Genomic DNA, 24743 nt, shown 5'->3' with positions numbered 1-24743 from the left:
GGCTACTATGGTAAGGACTTGGGTAATTGGTGATTGTTTGGCTGGCATCAGCTACGATGGCCGGAATTGAGCCAACTATGAGCCTTAAATAGGCCATATGGGCCAAACGTAACATATGCTTCTTTGGGCATTTTTATTTTGAATAGATTTCTTTCTCTCTCTCTCTCTCTTTTTGTCCTTTTTTTTCTTAATGCAGAAAAGACCAATTTGCTACCAAACAATCATAAAGATGCACATAATTGCCCCACGCTCTTTGAATAGGGCGTTACAACGCTCTCTCTAATCTACCAACCACGTGGTGTAATAATATTGGTAACTTAGCGTTGGCTTCCCATCCTATTTTTCATGCCCGAACAAAGCATATTGAAGTTAACTACCACTTTATTCAAAAAAAAGTTGTTAATTGGGACATACGAGTTAAGTTCATTTCAACAATTTGATTGTCGCTCATATTTTAACAAAAGGCCTTTCTTCTGCTGGGTTTTCTTTTCTAAGAAACAAGCTCATCATGATTGATTCCCCTCCTGTTCGCTTGGGGGGATGTTAAATTAAGAACAAACAGAAAATAAACATCATGCAGATCTCCTGACATTGAAATCATACTCAAATCTAAAGTTATCCAAAGCTATCTGATTAGCCACATGTATTGATATGCTTCTTAAGTTTTCAACTCGTAATATAATAGAATCCCCACGATAATGTAAAACTGTACATATCATCTATATATTTTTCATTACAATTAATGTTTTGGTATTGAACACCAAACATTAGCGGCCCTGAATTATTATGTTACGATCTTTGTATTCCACATTGATTAAGTGTAATATTAACTATGTGTACGTATATAAGTTTTTAGGCACGTTTTCTTTGTAAAACGGTTTTTAAGGGTGAGTTCTACCCAAAATTTGTATTATTTGGTATCAGAACAAAACATCGCGTCATAAGTTCGAGTCACGAAGGGGGCAACCTATGGGTTAGCTATATTAAAATACTGATCGGTGAGTTGAGCTGCCAAAGGAGAAATGGCTACCAATTGGTCAAAATCGATATAGTGGGTTGTCGTGGACATCGACTGTAGAAGTGTGATGGTATGTTATGATTCTTGTGTCCCACATTGGTTAAGTCTAATCTTAACCATATATGTGTATATAAACTTTTGGACAACCTCTCGCCGCAAGTTGGTTTTTAATGGTGAATTCTATTTAAAGTTTGTATCATATTAATATTAGTCGTCTTGAGTCTCGATGATGTTCTAACTCAGTCAGGTTTGTATCATATTATTTTTAGTCATAGTCATTTTAAATCAAATGGAGAGGATCCTTCTCTCTTACGCAGCTTCCAACAAGAGCATGTGCTACTATAGTTAAACCCTAGATTAGCTACAGTAAGATGGAACTGTTTATTTGTTTATTTGTTTTCTTTTATTTAAGCTCAAGTTTAGCTCTAGTAAGATGACACTGTATATTTAATTAGCATTACACGTTTCTCAAAAAAGGAAAAAAACAATAAAAAATAAAAAAACAATAATACTGTACGTGCAAGTCATGCTGATGTAAGACCAGACCGTCGGTATCATTTCTTATGGTTTGCTAATTTTTAATATTTTTATGTAATTTTCGGCTTTTTAGATATTGGATATTTTTTCTATTTAAAATAGATTTTAAGGTTTTACTAGTCAAAATAAGTTTTTATGAGATAATAAATTAATTAGGAGGTGTCTAATAATATTTTTAGTTGATAATTGATTTAGGGAACTTATAAATTGGTCTCTAAGTCTATAAACAAAAGTAAGTTTTTAGGAGATAATAAAATAATTAAGAGGTGTTTAAGCATATAGATCCACTCGATGATGAACACTTGCACTGAACTCGCACGAGCGCTCATATTTTTTTGCTTCTTTTTTTACTTTTATTTCAAAACCCGGCTCGCTCCTGATTACCTATCTTTTGGACCCTTTGCAATTATTTTTCTCTCCTTTTTTATTTTCTTATGAATTTAATGAACCCATTATGAATTTAAGACAGTCATTTATGGCAACGGTAGGAGAATGACAATCACATATCAGTAATAACAGAGCATTCCAGCCAGGTGATAACTTGGACATTTGATTTCCTGACCATTGACACTAGTAATTCTTGAACTTATGCTTGATGTCTTGATCGTCTTCCAAAAAGAGATTCTTTTGAACTCAATTGATCTTGACTTTAGTAATATATATATTTCCTCCTTTTTTTTTTTTGTGTTTTTTTGTTTTTGAGTTGAAAATTGAACCAGTCTGATGGGGTTGCAGCTTTTCGGAATATGGAAAGCTGTAGGGAGGTACCATTTCCCTTGGGTGGCTTCTCATACTCCATAAAGCCTAACTGCTATACAAATATGACAAAAAAAAAAAAAACCTGTTTTATATCAAACAGGTTACAAGATACTCAGAAATCACTCCCAGAAGGCCCTTAGCCGGCTACACCAAACGAATTTAAAAGATTAATATATAATATATTATAAAAGACCCCCCCTTGGGGATAGCGGAGTTGGTTGGTTAGCCGGGATGCAAATTTGGATGAAAAATTATCCACATCTAGCTAGCTAGTTACTTTAGAGCATACCTAGTGAACTTTCTAAATTTTAGTTAAAAAGTTTATTTTAACTACTGCTTTTAACGAACTTCCTCCATTAAACTCTCCAAATATTTCTCTATTTCAACTAGATATTAATTTTTTATTGGTTTTAAACAACCGCTCCTAACAAATCAGGAGAGAAGAAAAGTGAAGTAAAATGAGAGAGAAATAATTAAATATTCAATATCTCATGAAATTTATGAGCCAAATTTGGAGTGAAATTCTGACAAAGAGCGAAATTAAATAGAGAAATTATAGAGAGTATGTTAAAGTTAAACTTTTTTTTTTTCAGTTTTTCATCAAATTTTGGTAAAAAATTTGAGATGGAGAGCTCACTAGGGATGCTCTTAACAAAAATATTAGTGGGTGCATGCAACATTTGGGCGAGCACTATTCACTAAAAAAAAAAAATCTATCATTCTCTCTTAATTTTTTTTTTTTTTTTCTTTCAAAGAATAAAGAAATCATTTATTTAAAAACTTATTTAAATAGAATACTAAATGATCTTTTTTTTTTTTTTGACATTGACTAAAACGATGTTGAGCATGATATATATATAAATGCACTAAGGTCTCCGTTTGTGATGCGAAACTTTTATGCTTTTGGTCCGTAGAAAATCCGTAGAAAATCTACAACTTTTTCTTCCACTACGCAGTGGGAAGCAGAAAGCGGAATAATAATGTGAAATAATGCTTATCCTAAGAATTAAGATCCCACGAAAATTGGCAGAACAAGGAAACAAACACACAAGCTGATGGGCCTGCCTGAAACCTTCCCGGCCTCCTGCTTGATAATGGCGTGTACGTGTATTGCACCCATGGACGACATTGGCCAACTTTCCATTTCTCAGGTCACACCCCTCCATTAATATTCCCCTATGTGACCTTCCACCGATCGAAAGATCTATTTTTCGCAACTGGCCGGCCACAACGTTAATTCTCACGTAGCTACCTAGCTAGCTAGCTTGGGTGCCCACTTTCATCCTATGAAAAAAATGAGGTCTATTATATATATATATATATATCATTTCCGATCACCTTGCTTAATTTCTTCCTCCCCATTTTTGTTTTTTCTTTACAAGATTTCTGCTAAAAGACACAAACATGCACCTTTCTTTGTGCTTCTTCTATATTGGGTTGGCCGGGATCAGAGCTCGTATGGAATCTATCTGTCCACGTAAATGTTGGGCTGTCCGACCACTTACTAGCTAGGATGATTAATATTAGGAATCATCTTTTTATCATTATAAAGTTTATATGTCTTTTAAAATAATCATTGAATTTGTGATGAATCACCATTAAATTTTGATCTAATAATGATTTCAAAAGCAACATAAACTTTCGAGGGATAAAAAAAGGTCTCTATATATCATTATTCTACTAGTACATGTGAGTCTTATATACACTCTCTCGCATGTGCTGCTAAAATTGCTAAAAGAAATGTTTGTTATTTAGTAAATTGTCATACAACTGTAATGATATGGCAGTGAAAATTCAAATGTTTGCTATTTACATGCCTTTGTTGATCCAAATGTCAATTTGAACTGCCACGTCATTCCTAGTTGTATGACAGTCTCATAATAATCTACTAAATAACATTATTCAATTGCTAATTGTTGTAAATCATGATCCTTTTTTTCCCTGCACCTCAATTTGTTCTTTCATAAAGAAATGTGAATCAAACTCACTCTTTTACACTTTCATGTGCATACTCCCTAATGTGACAGTTATCATATCATCAGTTTTTAACTACAACGTTTTTCAATTTCACGTGCTTACTCTTTTTCTACAACTCTCACATTAAAGAGTTCGTCTTTCATTTATCTTTTCTTTTCTTTTTTCTTTTTTTTTAACAAGAAATACTAACATGTACTCCCAAGTGTACAGTATTAATGAAAATTACTACTAAATTTTAGAAAAATTGACATTAAATTCAATAATAATTCTTACTGCCACTTAAAAAAAAAAAAAGGTAACCACTTAAAAGTGCACGTTATCATTTTTCTTTGTGAACATACACCCACGCACAAAGCTTCATCCCATCCCAAATCACCATAACATGCGTGCCTTGGAAGTAACAAAGAAATATTAGCATAATCATTTCTCTTTTTTCGAGCTAACCATGGCCATTGTTTTTTTTCTACATGAATATTAGCATATCTTTTATTTTTTGGACGACATTGACCAATTCTTTATGAAAAATAATATAAATACATTTCTTAAATATTTTATTTTCAAATTTTATCGTACATTTCCTGCCCTACATTTTCTTTCTTGGACGGCATTATTCATTGGCCGATTTATTTATTTATTTATTTTTATTATTAGACTGAACACACGAAAAAGTGATGAGGAGCCGTTTTAGAAAATCAAATTTAAATAACAACACAGTTTTCTAATTATATATTGAATTTGGAAACTGCCACCTCCATCAATGATGTGACATTTTGAATCTTTTAAAATTTTTTTTGTATTTTAGATTATTTATCAATATTTTTATTTTTTTTTTTAAAAATAAGGTTTACTACAAAGTCATGTTGCATGCTCTCACTCACCTTTGACGCCATGCTCCGCCCCGCCATCGCCATCTACTGGTGTTACTGTTTTGTGGGTTTTCTTTTTTTTTTTTGGCTGTCTTTTATTTTCCTTGTGTTTTGCAGCTCTTTTTGTATTTTGCCGCTTGTTTGTTTAGTGGGTTGCTATCTCTCAGCTTCTAAGCACTTTGATCTTATCGTGGAGACTTTTGTAACTAAATTTGTGTTGGTTTCTATCTTTCCTGTAGACTATGACAATACATATTCAGCTTCAACCTCAACTCTTTCTGGTGGTTGTTATTGATTTCAAGTGGAGGTTTAGATAGGTTCGCCTTAGGGTCTGTTTGGATTTGCGATTTAAAAATTTGCGATTTAAAAAAAATAATTTTTAAAAACGCAGTTTAGTTTTTAAAATCGTAGGTTAACTTTTTAAAATACTGCATTTTCAAAAAAGCACACCATTGCATGTGATTTAAATAAACACTTTTTTGCATTTTCAAATCGCAATTTTTTTAAAACGCAGTTTCCAAACGGTTCATTTTTTACGATTTAGTTTAAAATCGCACTTTTTTTTCTACGAAATCACAATCTCAAACGCATCCTTAATTTATATTTTTTTTACTTTTATAACTACTTTGTACGGTTCATCGAGAGAGAATCAATTATTTATTTGACTCATTTTTTTACATGTAATTATATGTGCAATTTTTAGTTTACATTTAATGTTGGTGAGCCCACTCCAAATCATCCCCTTATCTAAGCTCTTTATTTATTCGATTAAAAAAAAAAATCGATTTAAATATAGCACGAGATTCCGGAGGCATACGTGTATGGCACCCATTTGGTAAGGCGTGCACGTGACTGCAAGCAGGCGATAGAAAACCACGTGATAAGTTCCGATAAGTTCCGTCCACGTACTTGTTCCGACAGTCCGACACACTTTGAGGCTTTCAGGTTCAGCTGCTCGACTCGAGGATGGATGCAGACTATGCAGTGTTTGGTCTGAAAAGCCAAACATTTAATTTCTATATTATAAAAATGTGGGAGAAATCTTTGGCTTGAATCATGCAACCCTTTGTCCATTCCTAAAATTACATATATATCCTCACTACTACAATGACCATTTAGCCCCCCACCCAAGGGATTCACTCTGATTATTTATAGATTTATTCCCATCAGATATCACGAGAAAATTGGATTTATAAAACAATATAAACTCAACCACATAATTTTCTTTTAAATTGAATTTGAAGAAATTTTTTAATTCGGTCTATAAAAATGTTATATATTCATCTTACATGAATTTTTTATACTGTTAGAATAATTTTCGGTACAGTGACATACACTCTTATTAATGCTTGTTCCGATTACTACAAAACAATAAATATAAACAAATAAGCTTATTGTAATATGTCACTGAAAACTGTTCTAACAAATATCAAGAACAAAGTTGTATGAACTTGTTTAGAGGTAGAGTCTAGTACCCATGCTGTATGGCTTTGCGATGCTGCTAAGGCGGTTTGGTCTAAATGCCCTCCTCGGATTCAAAAAAGTCTTTTCGGAAATGTTGATTTTCTGAACTTGTTTGGGAGTTTGAGTGGGAGTTTAGATTTGGAAGACATGGAGTTATTCGCTATGGTGGCGCAGAGGATATGGTTCAGGCGTAATAGGTATGTTTTTGAAGGTGTCTTGACCCCTCCAAGCTGTTTGATCAGAGGCGCAAAAGAAGCACTTTCGGTCTTCAAGGAAGCCCATGATTCTTCTTTCCTATATTCTCATCAAAATTCTTCCCCTTTATCTCATCAGTGGTCTAAACCTCCGCATGGGGTTTATAAGCTGAATTGGGACGCTGCGGTGGATAGGAAGCAGAGGATGATAGGGGTGGGTATTGTAGCCAGAGATTCCAATGGTAAGGTCCTAGCGGCTAGGTGCTCTTTCCACCGTTTCATTTCGAACCCGTCTGTGGCGGAGGCATTCGGAGCTAAACTATGTGCTGAATTCGACCTTTTTTTGGGTTTGAAGTCTGTGGTGCTGGAAGGGGATGCTTTGGAGGTGGTCCAAGTCATTTCCAGGGAGAGCGTTGATGCTGGCTATCTCGACAACCTAATAAGGGAAACGCACCATCTTCTGAGTGTTTTTGACCGCTGGGTTGTTAGTCATGTGAGGAGGGCAGGAAACATGGTGGCTCATAAGCTAGCCAAACTGGCTGTTCTCCATCAGCGGATTCAAGTCTGGCTTGGCACTTTCCCGGCCTTTCTGTCGAGTCTTGTTCTCTCTGAGTGTTAGTTGTGTCTTTCTTGTTGGGAATACAAGCTCATTTCAAAAAAAAAAAAAAAAAGTTGTATGAAAATTTATTATAAAAATATGTGTTTCTCACATGTTATTTTAAAATACATGTAAAATGTAATGCAAATGAACGAGTGACATTTGTATAGGCTAGTGTTAAAAAAATTTCTCAAGCCTAATTTGAAAGAAAATTATGTCTGTTTGGTTTATACAGTGACTCAGTGAGTGGTGTTAGGGTACTACAATTTTATTATAAATTTATTTAAAAATTAATGTGAAAGTTCATCATTAGTAAAATAATTAAAAAAAATATATGGTTTATCAATTTTTTATTAATTATAAATTGTTACGTCAATTTGTAATTATTTTTTAATAAAAATTATATATCTCTTTGTTTAGGTTAGAAAAAGAAAAGAAAAGGTTTCCACATTGTTTAAGGAGGTAACTTTTTGGAAAAAGCAATATGACAAACTTGATGAAAACTTTTTTATGAACTTCCGGAAGAACTTTTCTCTCGCTTTATTTTAAAGGATAATTGCACCGTTGGTCCCTGTGGTATGCCATAATTATTTTTCACTTCCTATGGTTTAAAATTTCATGAGAGGTCCTGTGGTATACAATAATTACGTTTTACTCCCTGGGTCGATTTTCCGTCCACAATTTTGACGGAATTTGTTAGCCCTACATGTCAGTGACACGTGTACATCTTAATAAAAAAATTAATTAATTTATTAAAAAATAAATAAATAAACTTATTTAAAAAAAAAAAAAAAAAAAAAAAAGAAGAAGAAGAAGAAGAAGAAGAAGAAAAAAAGGTAGGCTTGGGGTGGCCGAGCCACCCCCTTGCCCCCATTTTTTTTTTTTTTTTTTTTTGAATTTGAATTTTTTTTAAAAAATAAGTATTTTTATTTATTTTTTAATAAATTTATATTATTTTATTAAGATTGAACATGTCAGTGCCACGTGTCACCAATAAGATGGCGACACGTAGCTCTGACGTAGCATTTGACGGAATCTGTTAAAAATTTTAACAGAATTTGACGCCAGGGATCGATTTGTAATTATTGCATACCACAAAGATCTCCCATGCACTTTTTAAACCATAGGGAGTAAAAAATAATTATAGCATACTACAGGGACCAATGGTGCAATTATCCTTTATTTTAATATTACAAGTCAAGTGGTCACATACTTTTAGCTCTTTAAATATTGTTTAAAAAATTTAATTTAATATCTAAAAATTCTAATTTTGAGCAATGTAGTCCTTAGTTTAAATAGATGATTATCCTTCATAAAATTTGATGATAGGGTAAAAAATAGTGGGTTAACTATGTTTTTAAAGTACAAAAAATTCTCGCATATACTGTAAAATATTTTAAGTATCGTACGGTCATTTATCGCAAAAACATTTTATTTTACTCACAATTTGGGGCTCACAAAATTTAATTATAGGACATTACATGATAGTATAAGTATGCATATTTCATATCAAAATAAATATGCTCCCCAAATCATCATTTTATGGTTCATATGAGAATTATTCATTTTGTACGTAGAAATCCTCAATAGGGTCCCATTCAAAGAGCTCGGTCCCCTCGTCTACAAAGTATTTTACCATCAGTTGGGTCTCTAAATGATAAATCCTAGTCTAGCACCTAAAATTTCAAAAATTTTGCATTTTGCTAGAAAATTGTTACAACGCTATAGGGTATAGGTAGAATAGTTTCATCGATAGGTCAGTTATTTGAACGAATCGACCAGTGTTAAAATAGTGACTATTCATTCATCTTCTCTGAAACATCATTCTTCCAAACTCTTAGTTATAGCTCTCTTTTTTCTTTTTCTTTTTCTTTTTTCTTTCTTCTTCTTCTTCTTCTTCTTCTTCTTTTTTTTTTTTTTTTTTTTTTTTTTTTTTTTTTTTTTTTCACTTCTCCAAAGTTTTAGAGCCTTAAAAACACCTCATTTGAGTCATTTCCACTTCCTAACAATGTCTTGGACTCAAAAACACAATCTTTTTACAAAAGATCACAACTTTACATCTACCACTATGTTCTCTTTCAAACAACCCTTCTAAGGACCTATTACACATCAACACGTCTAAGAGCTAAATATCATCTACTCTTTGCAATGTGAAACTCATTCTAAAACACATCATCTTTAAAACTCAACTCTCTAAACCTAAAACTAAAGTTGTTCCTAAGAAAAGTCATTGCTTTTCACATGGCCTTTTAAGTTTTTCCTAAGAAATATCATTGCTTTTCACATAAGCTCCAACACTTACACACTCTCACGAAAATAACATGCAACACAACTTAAACTTAGCTTAAACATATAGTATAAACAAAATAGAGCAAAGGATAGGGCGACAGAGTACCTCTCTTGAAGATTTGAAGTCCAAAAACTCAAAGACTTCAAAAACCCTCCCTAATTTCTCTTCTCTTCTCCTCTCTCTATCTCTCTCTAGAGGCTTTGGGCAAACAAAAATCGGCGTTTAGGGGTTGCTTTAGAACATTTATAACCCTCCCACCACATATGTTCAAATTTGGCTTTATTTAATTTGCATGCAAACTATTATCATTCAAACAGTCCCCAATCGAATCGTTCGAACTGTTATTAAATTTCCATTATGATGTGGATCGTTCGAGCAGTCCTATGAACGACTTTCCTATTTTACCGTTATATATTGCTCGTATTGTCTTCGGGCAAAATTCCTTCCCTCTTTGATCCTTGTGACTAATTACACCTTTACTATCATCACTTAGGCACTTAATAGAGTGTTCTTAATCCTAATTTAGAGCAGGGTATTACAAACGCAATCTGACAACAAACACTAAATGCGTGTCCAATCTCACCTAACCCACACACTTGCTGACATGTGAAAATGTCGTTTCGACTTACCCGTTCGAACTCGCCTTTTCTAAACATCAATATGGATCATCTATCTTTTTATGTCATGTGACCCTTTGCCACATGGAGATTCCTCCTCATTCGAACACGCCCAAACCCGTTCGAGTGTGCTTACTCAGGATTTAATCCCAACCCCGCACCCCAATCTTTTCTTGTGCAAGATTCCAACTAACACGTGGACATTCCTCCCATTCGTACGCGATTCCAATGCGTTCAAACGTGACAGACTTGAATCAAATTTCTAAGGTACTTAAATAAAAAAAATAAAAAAAGATAAAAATAAAAATTCTCCCGTTTTCGATCAAATACTTTTGAGCCTCATCGTGATCGATATATTTTCACCAAAATATTTATTTAAATTGCTAATTCATTATTAAATTTTAATTTTCTATTTTCCTTCGCATTTGTTAATTTCAGAGTGTTACAATTATAGAAGATTTTGGGGTAGAAATTATTGTAGGATAGATTGATTGGCCTCCTGTCTCTCTCTTCCATAAGTTGATTGAGGCAATTATGGAAGTAGAGACCAAAGTGGTTTTCCTAGTTATCAAAACTTTAGAGAAGGAACCACAATAAGCAAATGGGCTAATCACACAATGAGCCTCCACCAATCAAACTTAGAACACCTTATATGCTTTTAAAGTGGTTGAATGTCATTGGCCTTTGAAAAGATAAAAGAACTTTGTTTAGGACTGGAATGGGATTAATACCATTGATCTTTAAAAACTGATTGAATTGACTAGTGAATTGTGAGTGTATTCAATAACTTGAAGTCTTGACCCACTTTTATAGTCCAGCAGTTCCCACTATATAATCAAGAAAAATATCTTCTAACTTTTTTATTTTTATATATTATCCTTGATTCCTTTAGCTACCTTCATCTAGGTTTTGATTCAACTCTTCATATATTCTAGGCCAAAGGCTCCTACTCACATATTATAAGTATAATTCGAGTGGAAAAACATTCATCATATCATCATTAGTACTATATTCTTTTTTTAGATGACGGTAGATAATAGAGGTGGCAATTCGTATTTACGTGTTGAGTTATGTGAATACGAATTGACATTTCAATCCGACCCACTTAATTAAACAGGTCAAACATATAAACTCTAACCAGTTAATTTTGTGTCAAGTTCTTGAATCGTGTATAAATTTGGCAGCTTTTATGTCTTGTGTTAGGTTCTGATCGTATCGAGGCATGTGTATAATTTCGTGTTAGATTCGTGTCAGATTTATGGATTGTGACAAAAATTGCCAACCTTACTAGTAAAACGTGATGGACTGCATATTAATTGCTCTCCTCTAAAAATCACAAATGAAGCCAAACATATATCTAGGGAGTTTGATATAATTCCGAAGTAAAATTTAAAAAAAAAAATACAATTTTTAATAATTAATTTATAACTAAATCTTCAAGTTCTTATACAAAAATATGACTTGTGTAATGCTATTCATGCCCAAATATTATAATATAACTCAAAAGCACACACATATATAGATATGTACTAATCAATTTTCAATTCATATGTAAAAGAAAAGAAAATAATAATATTAATTATGCTAATTAACTGGACGCTTTCTTTGCAAATAAAACTCATCAATTATCATATATGTACCAAATAATCTTTTGGGAAAACTTCACTTATAACTCCTGATTTTTCATAACTTTTGCAATTAAGTACTTAAACTTTGCAAAGTGTCAATTTAGGGGTATCTATCTTTCAATTTTTTATTTTTTTTTTAATTTCAACCCTCCATTAGAATTTTTTGTTAAATCTGGTCAAAAATTTTAAAATACCCCTCTTTTTTAGGAGAAAAAAGAAAAAAAAAATTGTTAGGATTTAGATGTTGGTCAGAATTTAACGAAATTTACAAAAATACCCATGCATGAATTTTTGAAAATTATTATAATTTTTTTTTTTAAAAAAAAAACAGTAATAAACACACAGGGGTATTTTTGGAATTTTAATAGGATTAAACAGAAAATTCTAACATAGGGTTTAAATTGAAAAAAAAAATATTGATACTATAAATTGATACATTTTAAAGTTTGAGTACTTAATTGCAAAAGTAATAAAACATCACGAATTATAAATAAAGTTTTCCCAAATTTTTAAGAATGTCATCCTTGATTTTATGTTGAAGTTTTGTCTTAATAAAGTGCACATCTTAGTCAAGACTAGTCTCAATCTATCAACCAGATAATAAATTTTTGACTTCCAAGTTTTCACCAATGCTCGACATAAATTTAAAATTTGTGGAAACTTTTTTATAAATCTAAATGACGAGGCACATTAATAAATAAAAATATTGGGGGACCATTCTGCATGGTTTCATAGGTGTTGCATAAGGTTCACACATACTAATTCATGATATATATATATTTTTAAGGGAATAGTTCACATTTCATATAGCTTCCGTTATGAAATTGACAAATCCAACTCTTTCAAAATCATTTCTATTAGTTTAAGCTTTTGGAATAGACAATGATATTACAGTTTAATATAGTATCAAAGCCAAAAATCATAAATTTGAACCCTGACTCCATCAATTTACACCCTATTTAATTAAAATATTTAACGTATTTGGCCTTATTAAAATGGAGTTTGAACCCAGATGTAAAAGAGGATGTTAAAGTGCTGATTAACTAATTATAATTTTTTTATTAACTTAAACTTTTGAAATAAATTATAATTTAATATGTGAGATCTCCTTATACAAAACATTTTTTTCTTTTTAATGTAGACAAATAATGTGAGAGGAAGGAAATGTTTAAGCCTTTGAAGAGTACACAAAAGGTAATTTGGTCTTGGTTTTGTTTTTTTTTTTAAAGAAAAGAAACAAAGAAAAAGTAATTAGTCAAAAAGCTGGTGGAAGATCACCCTTTTCTCAATATTTATACTATCTACAAACAAGATATATTTTGGTAGCATCAAAGAACCGACTCGATCGACTGCCACTAAGCCAAGAGACTCCTTTGTCCCCAAGAATATATTACATGTCAATTCCCAAACAATGAATTAAAGGTTATGCACCAGAATTAGGTCCTAAAAAGTGTTGGAAAAGTTGAAAGAAGGGAAAGACGCTATCATTTTGATGAGTCATACTCATTCCCTATGTGTTGGAATTGATCGGAAAATTAAAGTTGAAAGAAGGGAAAGACACTATCATTTTGATGAGTCATACGCATACCCTATGTGTTGGAATTGATTGTGGTGTTTCATCAACTTTAATTCGACCAATTTAATTAAATGAGTCATTCATTTCAACCCTAAATCCTTAATTTTGTATTGGATTCATGTCGAGTTTACGCCTTATGTCAAAAATTGATTGTCATTATATCACTTACTGGGTTCGAGTCATGTTGAAACATGTGTATTAAACAATATAGGTCAATTCTAAACCGACCGTCGGACTCCTCAACTCTAACTCTTTAATTTCGTATTGAATTTGTGTTCGGTTCGCAGATCGTATAAAAAATTATTACCCTTACTCGAAAGTGTTCAATTTCAATGAAATTTGAACAACTTAATTTGGAAAGATTCCAATTCCACCCTAACACGGCACATTGGATCTCAAAGTAACATGTTACTTCTCAACAAAGCAATACGCTGTTACTTACTCATCTCCAGAGGGAAAACAAAAAGAGAGAGAAAAGCAAACAAAAGAGGAAGATGTGGTATTTGGTTTTCAATAATTTGATTTAATAATTTGTGCCAGCCTGTCCATTGTGCCCTTATGATGTGCAACTTGAATTGGAGGTGAATATGGACTACGCTACACTCCCTCCACACCCTACCTCTACACCACATCATAATTCACCTACTTCTTAAATGGACTTTTTACAAAACTTTATTGGATGGTAATTTGGCTTGTTTGACCCGAATCAACCCGAATCAATATGGCAATTTCAGTCGACTGAACTTAGACCCTAGTCAATCGAGCTATGTGTCAAACGATGAATTAAATTGTAATTTAACTCGTCTGACCCGAATCAACCCGCATTTATTGTGAATACTGATGGCTTGGTCGACCGGGTTTAAGTGTGAGTAAAGGACTTGCATGGCCTTGAGAGAAGATGTTTAAAGAAGTTGTTATGCTGCCCAAAATAAATTAGTATGAAAAGTATTTGAAAATTGAGGTTTTTATAAAAACTAAGGTTTTGTTCTAAAATTTGAAGTTTGGAGTTTTTGGATGGTTTTAAACGGTTGTTTTGATGGTGTTAAAGTAGTAGAAGACCTTTATGTACTACCTAGTGTGAACAATGTGGAGTTTTGGGGGTAATTTTTAGACTTTCAAAACGCTACTAGAACCCCTTCGATCGAATGAGCTCGAGTCAAAGACAACCTGAGGGCCTCAATCAATACTTCGATCAATCGAGATGTTAGAAAGAACCTATCCAAGAGCCTCGTTTGATCCTTCGGTCGATGGCCGGCCTTCTAGTCTGGCTGGACAAACACTTCTCTGTCGATTCTTGATTGACCAAATCTAGGTAGCTTTATAAATATAGGGTTTTACGGGCAAGACCATAATTTAAAGGTTTTAAGGGTTCAACGAAAGTCTTAGGGCTTTAGGATAGGTTAGAATTTGACCGTTAGATGTAATGTGTATGTAGACCGCATAGGAAACATGGTCGCAAACGAGACGAGGGTAAAATCGAAAAATGACAAAAGTTGTAAGTAAAATATCTTAGCAAAGCTTTGTTGAAATGTTTTACATGTCTTAAACTGCTATGCATGATTTACTCATGACTTTGGGCCTTATGAATTGAATATGTTATTTGTGAACTATATATTACATGGAGCTTTACACTTTTTGAAGAAAGAGATATTTCATGAAAAACAAATTTGAATATTTTTAAAATGTTTATCTATGACCCAATGTGATCATATGAGTAGGGATCAAAGGGTTAAACACTTATATATATATATATATATATATATATGATTAATAATTTTTACTGTATAAAAAATAAAAAATAAAATAAAAAATAAAATTTTTTAAACAGAATAAAAGAGAGAAATAATAATAAAAAAAAAAAAAAAGATACATGCATGCAATTTTTTGTTGTGTGAATCAAAGAATTATGTAGTATTGCTACGTGAAATATCCGATTATTCTACTATGCAGTTTAATATTTAAGGAATAACTAATGTTATATGCAATACTCATATCCTTTCTATTCCTCAAATTTGACATGATCGATTTTCAAATAAAAATTTAATAGTGATTCATCCTAAATCTGAATTATTTATTATTATTATTTTTGGTAACAATTCAAGAATTGATACTACCAATATGTTGGCCAATGGCATAATAGGACCTGCCAACGTGATGATCAATAAATAAGCACTACATCAACCCACACTTGCTGCTACTTTATCATGCCTGCTAAAAAAAAATTTGACAATATCATGGAAAATTAAATAATATTGAATTATATGATTCATTCAAATTTTTGCTAAGTGGACAGTTGGGTACAATTAAAATAAATAAATAAATAGTGGGCAGTTGGTTCTAATACTTCATGGAAATAAAATAAGAAATAAATCAAAAACCAGGATCATTGCCTTCTTATCCTCTGTGATATATCTCTATTTCTTTTTTTGTCGTTTTTTTCTTCCCTTCATGACCATCATAAATATTCGGCAATTAACTTTGTATATTTTTCAATATAAATGTTGGCTTGGTTTAGGGTATCAAAATACAGTTAATAAAAATAATTTTTTTCCTTTAAAAAAAATAATAAAAATAAAAATAAATTTTTTAAAAATGTAGTTAGGAATTTTAGTAAAATTGTGATTAAGCCTTTAATATTATGCGTTCTTTAACAACACACCCATTGCCTGCAGTGCGAAATCAAGTGATTTTTCCACATTTTCAAATGAATTAAAAATGGGCTGTTAGCCTGAGAAACCATGAGGCCAAACACACTATAAATCAAAAGAGATACATATCGTTGCTGTGTTTGTTAATGCTTTTAAGAAGAAATGTTTGTTTTTTTGTTTGAAAAAAGATGTTCTTACATGACATAAAGGTGAAAATAATTTAAAGTGTTTTGTGAGGATAAAGATTCACAGTAATTACTTGCTCAAATTAGACATGTAATGTGAGACACCTCATATGGAACCTATATGTCCAAATAAATTTTGAGCTATTTGACCACTTTCCTAGACAGGTAAGTTCCATATGAAGCCTCTCACATTACATATCCGAATTAATAGAAATTCGGGACATAATTTATGTGAATCCCAATACATTTGGTAAATGTTTTGGGTTTTTTTTAACGTTTTGAAGAAACTTTACTTACCCCTAATGTACCAGGAATTTTGCAATCGGTGTGATTTTAACTTCAACCCCCTACTTCCAACAACCCCCCACCCATTTTTTTTAAAGCTAAAATACCCATTTAAAAAAAAAAAAAATGAAAATTATGGTGACACATGCCGTTGCCTAGGGCTGTCCAGATCCACAGCCACGATGTGGGTCAGTCCAATTTATTTTTATTTTTTAAAAAACGGGGCATTTTAATAAAAAAAAAATGATGAAATTAAAAAGGAAAAATTATTGGGATACCTCCATTGTAAAACTTAAAAGTTTAATGTTGTGATTATAAAAAGAGAAATGATTCCTACACTCATTTCTCACAACAGTCACATAACAAGCTGACGTGGTTGGTAGTATTTTATTATTTTTTTACAAAAAGAAAACAAAACAAAACAAAAAAAGTAATAAAATATTACGAGCCACATCAGCTTATTGTGGGGCTGTTGTGAGAAATAAGTGTAGGGATCATTTTTCTTATAAAAATATTGATACTTCGTAAGGTAAGTGAAGTTTCTCTTAAAATTTTTTGTTTTAAAAATAAAAAACGAAAAATACCTCCATATAATTTTCACAAACATTAAAATAATTCCTTTTAAAATTGAAATATTCGTTTAGAAGTGTCAAAGGCTAAGAAAGGAATGCTAATCTCTTTTTTTCCCATAATCAAATCACACAAAAAAAATAAGAGCTCTTCTACACATTCTTCCATCATTCCCCTTATCACCTTTTTATAATAAAAAAATTGATTTTTATTAAAAAGTTGTTTCTGATGTAACATTAGAGACAACTTTTTAATAAAAATCAATTCTTTTAAAGAAAAGAAGGTGACGAGGGATGAGCGGAGGAACTTTAACATTCCAAAAAAAACAAATAGGCAAAGTAAATGCAAAATACTATAAATATAAAGATGATTGGCATTTAGTTTCCCACTTTGGCCACAGTTTCTTTGAAAAGTGGGAAACTTGTATGGTTTTTGACGTAACGTACATCTCTTAATACTGCCATCATCCCGGTTAGATTCATCAATTACTATAGCCAACTTGATAAAAAACTAAAATCTAAATTTTATTGGTTTTTAGTATATTGTTATAGGACTGCTATGCAACTGAATGATATGACAGTAAAAATTAATTACTATACAACTGAATATCGGGACAATAAAAATCAACTTTTGAATCAGCAAAAACTCGTAAATTTCCTTTTAAAAAAAAATCAAAAACTTATTTTTATTGTCACACTATTCTAAATTATATAAGAATCTTATAAGAATCTACTAAATAAATAGGTTTCTCCAAAATTAATGAGATGAAAGCAAAGGCAAAAAAACTTGGTGATGAAAGAACAGAGGAGGGAGGACAGAAAATGTAAATTAGGCAACAAAGCATGGCCCTTTCTTAAACCCACCACTTTATAAGCAACTTCTATGTTGTCCCTGTGAGAGTACAAGCAAGCACAAAACTAAACAAAAAAACAAAGAGGAGGATCATCAATTCATCGTCTCCCCCACCCTCCTCTTTCTCTCTCTAAATTTGGCCAATTTAGAGAGAGAGAGGAACAATCTCTTTGGTATTCTGTGTGAAATTGAACCCCCATTGGAGAGGAGAGAGGTCGAGAGAAGTTGAGGAAATGGGTGGGAAGAGGTTTTGTGTTCTTCTGTGCGCGGAGGACTCTGAGTACGTGAAGAAGATGTACGGAGGGTACTTCGGGGTGTTCGTGAGAATGCTGGCCGAGGAAGGCGAGAGTTGGGACGTCTACCGCGTGGCGTCCGGGGAGCTACCGGACGACGACGAGATCGCCCTCTTTGATGGGTTTGTCATCACCGGAAGCTGCAATGATGCGCATGGGAACGACGTTTGGATCTGCAAGCTGTTGAATCTGTTGAAGAAATTGGACGACATGAAGAAAAAAGTCCTGGGTATTTGCTTTGGACACCAGGTATTCCTTTTATTTCTTAAATTTACTACTAATACTTCAATGGCGTTGCTTGTGTTATCTGTAAATCACATTAAATTAGCTTTCATCGTTGGAAAATGCGATTAAAAATTACAAAAATAGAGAGAAATGCTTGAGCTTTTCTTTTCTGCTCGGGGATTTTCCACCCTCCGCCATGTGTGTTGCAGTAGAAACCGGTGGATGCCGCATTGACACCTTTCTCAAAAGGTTAAAAGGGTTTTATTTTTTAGGAAAATGATAATTTCATTTTCAGTTTTTGTATCTTTCTTCTGACCAAGTAAAGCCACTTTTTTAATTTAATTTAATTTATTTTTTATTTTTTATTTTTACCATGGAAGTTATAATAGGAGATGGTGAGACAATGAAGGAAGTAGGAATGTAAAATGCTGTTTGCAGCTGGAAATATGATTTAATTACTCCAAATTGACCACTTGTCTTAAGGGCATCGACGTCATCAGTCAAATTTATTGGTTTTTGTTAAACGTTCTTTTCCATTCTTCATGATGCAAGTACAACCATACTTTTAGGTTCAATAAAATATATATATATATATATATAGAGCATGTTTGGGTAACTTACGATTTTTTATTATATTTTATTATTTTTGAAAAGTATGTTTGAGTTGATTTTTGAAATTTAAATTCTACTAAAGATTTATTTAACTTTTTTTTAATTTTGTCTCAGAATTTTTAAACCATTCAAATATAATTTTAAAACACAATTTTTTTTTCGGTATTTATGATTTTGAATATAGTAAAAAATAGTGGAATAAAAAAAATAAAATAAAATTACAGATTCAAACAAGCCCTAAGAAAGGGAAAGATCTATCAGCCTCTACTTTACAAGCATCTTCTGTTTTTATTATATTTTTCAAGAGTAAGTCTATTGTTTTTGTTGAGTCGAGCATATTTAACGGTTATTTTGAAAAGTGAGAAAATGATGATGTATAAGACAACACGTCTCATTTAGCACACATAGACTCCATTCCATTGTGCCATTGTTGTGTAGTGTGAGTGTAAGGATCACTCCCCATTTTAAAATCAATTTTATATTTTTTTTTAATCTTTTTTTCTTTCTAACAAAGTGTTAATAATATAATATTTGATTTTTAGTTTCACATTATTGAATTGTATGTCAATTATATATCAATTTACTAAATAAAATTATTATTTTTTAAGGAGTGAAAGACAAAAATTATCTCAAAACTGGTTAGTAGGAGGCTTGTGAGCTCGTCTTAAAAACATGGCACTTTTAGGCCGTGGCGGACCCAGCCTTGTGAATATTAGAGGCCTAAATTAAAAAAAAAAAAAAAAAAAATAAAAAAATTGGGAGGCAAAACTTAAAAAATAAAAAAAAAAAAAAAAAAAAATTAATTAATTATTTTTTAAAAGAACAATTAGGCAAAAATTTTAGGGTTTGGAGGGGGTCAGGCCCTGACCTTTACGTAGGTCCGCCACAGCTTTTAGGAATTTTTTTTTTATATAGATTTGTAAACAATTTCTTATAAATTAATTTATAGGAAATTTATGTCGGGAGTCATTCATGTTTGGTTTTGGCGAGCGTGAAAAACGTGAACGTGAACCGAAAAAAAAAAATGAGGAGGCGGGTTGGAGTGTGGTCCATCACACAGAAGTTTATGTGTGAGTGGTCCATGGAATAACACTTGTACGTTACCAACCTCATTGGGGACCATAAACGGTTGTATTTGGTAAAGAGTTGTACCGTGTGTGGGGGCAGTTGCAAAATGGTCCTGCTCCTGCACACGTGGCTTTGAATAAAGGCTCCAAAAAAGTTGGAAGTCTGGTCCTATTAGTCTATTACCTTTGGCGATAGGCTATTTTTATTGTCATGTTATTTCAGTTATACAATAATTTATTAAGATGACTTCCCGCCTCACATTTTTTTATCATTGGGATTGAACAAGTGTGAGCGGAAGAGTAGTTATCATGTGGTGTCGGTTCTCGGTTGCTGGACATGGGGACGTCACGTTATTTCAATTGTACAATAATTTATTAAGATAATTTCTCGCCTCACATTTTTCTATCATTGGGATTGAACAAGTGTGAGTAGAAGAGTAGTTATCATGTGGTGTCGGTTCTCGGTTGCTGGACATGGGGACGTCACGTTATTTCAGTTATACAATAATTTATTAAGATAACTTCCGGCCTCACATTTTTCCATCATTGGAATCGGACAAGTGTGGGTGGGCTGGAGAGTAGTTACTATGTGGTGTCGATTAGCAGTTGTTGGACATAGGGACGATATGGATAGATTAGCCATTGTGGCCTTTATACTCTGCTCGTACCCAATTTACTCATTTTTATCCAGATCAGGATTCACATCAATTAGCTGTTTAAAATTTAACTCGAATAGCTGAATCTTATATGGACTTTTTCACATTGTTTAAGGCTTCTGGTTAAATATTGTTGGTCGAGTTATTGCCACGTTTAAAATAAGTTAGTTGCTTAAAGATTTTGATACTTTATAGAAGTGGCATGCTTATCTCAACCCCTACTTTTTATTTTTTTAAATATTAGTTTGCTGGCATTCTTGGGGTAGGTGGCTTTGTAGGTGAATAATCACATCACCTTCCCCATAAGGGAGGCACACAGCGGCGAGTTGTGCATAAATTTAGCCTATATATTTATATATTGGATGAATCATTTAGCCCATATATCAATCAAATAATTGACTCGAAACTTAAAAATATATTATCCTCGTTGCCCCATTGTGGACAAGATCATATATGTTTGGCCCGGATCCAAATCTTCAGCAATTTAATATTTGGATTATTAGTAATTTGGACAGCAAATATAAGATAAATTGTTTGGATAAGTAAGTCTCATAAAAACACTTTCACATTTACTGTTCGAATTGCTAATAATTCAAGCAAAAAAATTTGACGAAGATCTCTGTCCATCTCCCATTCCGCGGGCGTCACTAATTAATTAGTTGTTGGTGGGCGGCAAGTCAAAATCTATCTCTTTCCCTTTCAGTATTATTGTGCATGCAGGACAATTGCTTATCAGGGCTACCCATGCCACCCTAATTTTTCCAAAGGTGAGACGTCCTTATACTGTCCTCCATTCTTGGCGCACTAAGAGGGTGCTTGACGCTGCTACATGCACACGTTAGCTTACTTTCTGAAAGATAATATAATGAGGAATATAAAAATAGGTATAAAAAATTAGTTATGCGATTTGGTCTATGACTTACGTCCACGTGATCATAAAGCTTAAAAAGTTACATTTTAATCTTATTTCTTTTAATAATGTTTACCATATAAGAGATTTCTATTTGTATGCGAATCAGATAATATAAATAAATTTTAACTATAATTAGATTATCGTTTTTAACTGTGATTAGATGATAAAATATATTCAACTGTAACTAGGTTACAATATTTAACTGTGATTAAATGATAGCCTTCAACTGTACTTATACAGTATTCAACTCCTATAACTTTGATTCTTCAACTAATTTCCAACCCATGAATGATTGCTCTTTTTTTGTTTTAAGGATAGGATAAAGTTCTCTTGTTGGTGTTCCTGTAGGTAAAAGATTGTTTGTTGCCTAGTACAATCTAATTGGTCGCCTTTTTTGCATATACGACAACAAGTGCTCCATCACGCATAGTGGAGTCCAATATTGTTTAGGCAAAATCATGTTCTTGTTCTTGAGCATCCAAATGAAACACATATGATTGATGGTTTTTTGATCAGATACTAGGCCGAGCATTGGGAGGAAAGACAGGCCGGAACATGTCAGGCTGGGACATTGGAGTTACAACCATCCATTTATCATCATCCTCAAAGCTCTTTTCATCTCTGAAAATTCCACCAACTCTCTCACTGATTGAATGCCATCGAGACGAGGTATTTTTATTGATAAATGAATTTGGTAACACTAAATCACGTAGTAATGTTATTTAGTAGACTGTTATACGATTGTCATATAATTAAGATAATGTGGCTATTAAATTATCACTTATCTCAAAAGCATAAATTAATAGGAAGATGTAAATTTAATCATTTAATTAATATTTTAATCATGACATTTGGTTTTGATGCTATATTAATTTACCACTTATCCCAAAAGCTTAAGTTGATAAGAAGAGATAAATTTAATCATTTAATCAATATTGTCTTATCATCAAGTTATATAGCTAGTTATAATAATCTATTAAATAATACAAGCAGGGCTAGCAATTCGGATTGGCGGGTCGGGTTTAGGACAACTTGCTTGACCTAACAACCCGTTAACGGTCAACCCGAACACGACCCGTTTAGTTAAACGGCCCAAACTTTTTGACCGTAACAAGACCCGCTTGACCTGTTTAATAATCAGGTCACAAATGGGTCGACACGTTTGACCTATTTAGACCCAAAAGCGGCGTTTGACCTAGCTATCCGAACCTGTTTATGCTAATCACAACCTGAAATTGATGGTATTTTGCTTGGTGTAACATATCAGGTCAGAGAACTTCCTCCTAAGGCTGAGGTGATTGCATGGTCCGACAAGACTGGAATTGAGATGTTTAGGTATGGGGACCATATTATGGGCATCCAAGGTCACCCCGAGTACACCAAAGACATTCTCCTGCACCTTATTGACCGCCTCCTCCAGCTCGATATGATCATGGTATGTCCTCCGTCCGATCAACTCTCATCATTAGGGTCAGCAATTGAGTGGTCAAGATTACTTGTTAAAAGCTTGAACATTTTGATCAATATACATCCATATATATATATATGCAGGAGTCTTATGCTGAGGAGGTAAAAGCGAAGGTGGGGGCACTTGAGCCAGACAGAGAGGCATGGAAGAAACTGTGCATTAGCTTTCTCAAGGGTGGATGGTGAATTTGTGGTGATAAATCAATAATATTATATTCTGAATGTATTTAGAATATATTCTGAATATAATATATATTCTAACAATTTAGAATAAAAGAAAACTGTAAATATGAAGTATTGGAAGTAGAAGAAGAGAGATAGACAAGTGTGATAGGCACGTTTAGCTGTTTTGATGTGGCATTCTAAGATATGATGAATCATGTCAAATAAATTACTAAGGTTTTGTCAATTCAACTTGTTTTATTTCATGGTGATGTGTCGTATCCCGGTTTATTTCGGCGTAAAATATTTTTTTTTTCTATTAATTGAATGTTTTGCGTGGTGTAAAATATTGATAAATTTAAAAATATTTTCAGTTAATAAAAAAAAAAAAATTAACTTTTACGTTGCGCAAAATCGTTTGCCAAAAGATAACGCTACGGCAATTTAAGAATGTAGAGTGAAAATATGAATTAGAATATTTCTTCTATTAAAAACTTTCAAGGAATAAACCATTTGACTCCATTAATTCAAAATAAATTTGAAGGTCGTCTATATATACTATGTATAGATTTATAAATACTTTCACTAATATATGCATACAAAAATTGGTAAACTTCATCATGTTGAGAAGGGTTTCACTTGCAAAATAAAATATAGGGTTAAATAAGTTCGACTCCTATGTGGTTTAAAGATTTTATTTTTTGCTTTCTGTAGTTCATTTCGTATCGTAGATAGTACATTGTTTATGGTTAAAGACGGAGATGGTATGCCCATCCAATTTTCATCCAAAAATCGAAGGAAATTCAAATCAAAACTTCTAAAAAACTGACACATGTCATATACCTAAATAAAAACTAAAAACTAAAAATAATAAAAACTTCAAAAAAAAAAATTAACTCTTAAAAAAGAAAAAATTTAATTTTTTTTTTCGAAAAAATGAAAAGGAGGAAGCCATCCCCATGGCCGGTTCATGGTGGTTCGGCCACCCCTAAAGAGCAAAATGGGGGTGGCCGAAACCACCCCCAAGGCTCGACCACCTCCATTTGGCCTGGGGTGGGATCGGCCACCTCCACAAGGCTAAAAAGAAGAAAAAAAAAAAAAAAAAAAAAGTTTCGGCCACCCCAAGGAACTTCGCTCTTGGTGGTGGTTTCGGCCACCCCTATTTTGCTCTTTGGGATGGTTCAGCCACCCTCAAACCAGTCATGAGAGTGGCTCAGTTACCTTCATTTTGTCTAAAAGGGTGGCTCGAGCCACCCCCTCTTTTCTTTTTCTCTTTTTTTTTTT

General features: G+C 32.7%; 1 protein-coding gene across 1 annotated transcript; it reads left to right on the top strand.

Moving 5' to 3' along the window:
• Positions 1 to 18102: 18102 nt before the first annotated feature.
• LOC133882927 (gamma-glutamyl peptidase 5-like) lies at positions 18103 to 23725 on the top strand. The gene is made up of 4 exons (XM_062322166.1): positions 18103 to 18606; positions 22347 to 22499; positions 23098 to 23265; positions 23382 to 23725. Exons 1-4 carry the CDS (start codon positions 18298 to 18300, stop codon positions 23481 to 23483), a joined length of 732 nt encoding a protein of 243 aa, XP_062178150.1. The 5' UTR covers positions 18103 to 18297; the 3' UTR covers positions 23484 to 23725.
• The last annotated feature ends 1018 nt before the right edge of the window (positions 23726 to 24743 follow it).

Source organism: Alnus glutinosa, chromosome 11 (assembly GCF_958979055.1).
Source record: "Alnus glutinosa chromosome 11, dhAlnGlut1.1, whole genome shotgun sequence".
NCBI classification, from domain to species: Eukaryota; Viridiplantae; Streptophyta; class Magnoliopsida; order Fagales; family Betulaceae; genus Alnus; species Alnus glutinosa.
Note: the sequence above shows the minus strand (reverse complement) of the source record. Positions and strands in the feature narration are given on the sequence as shown.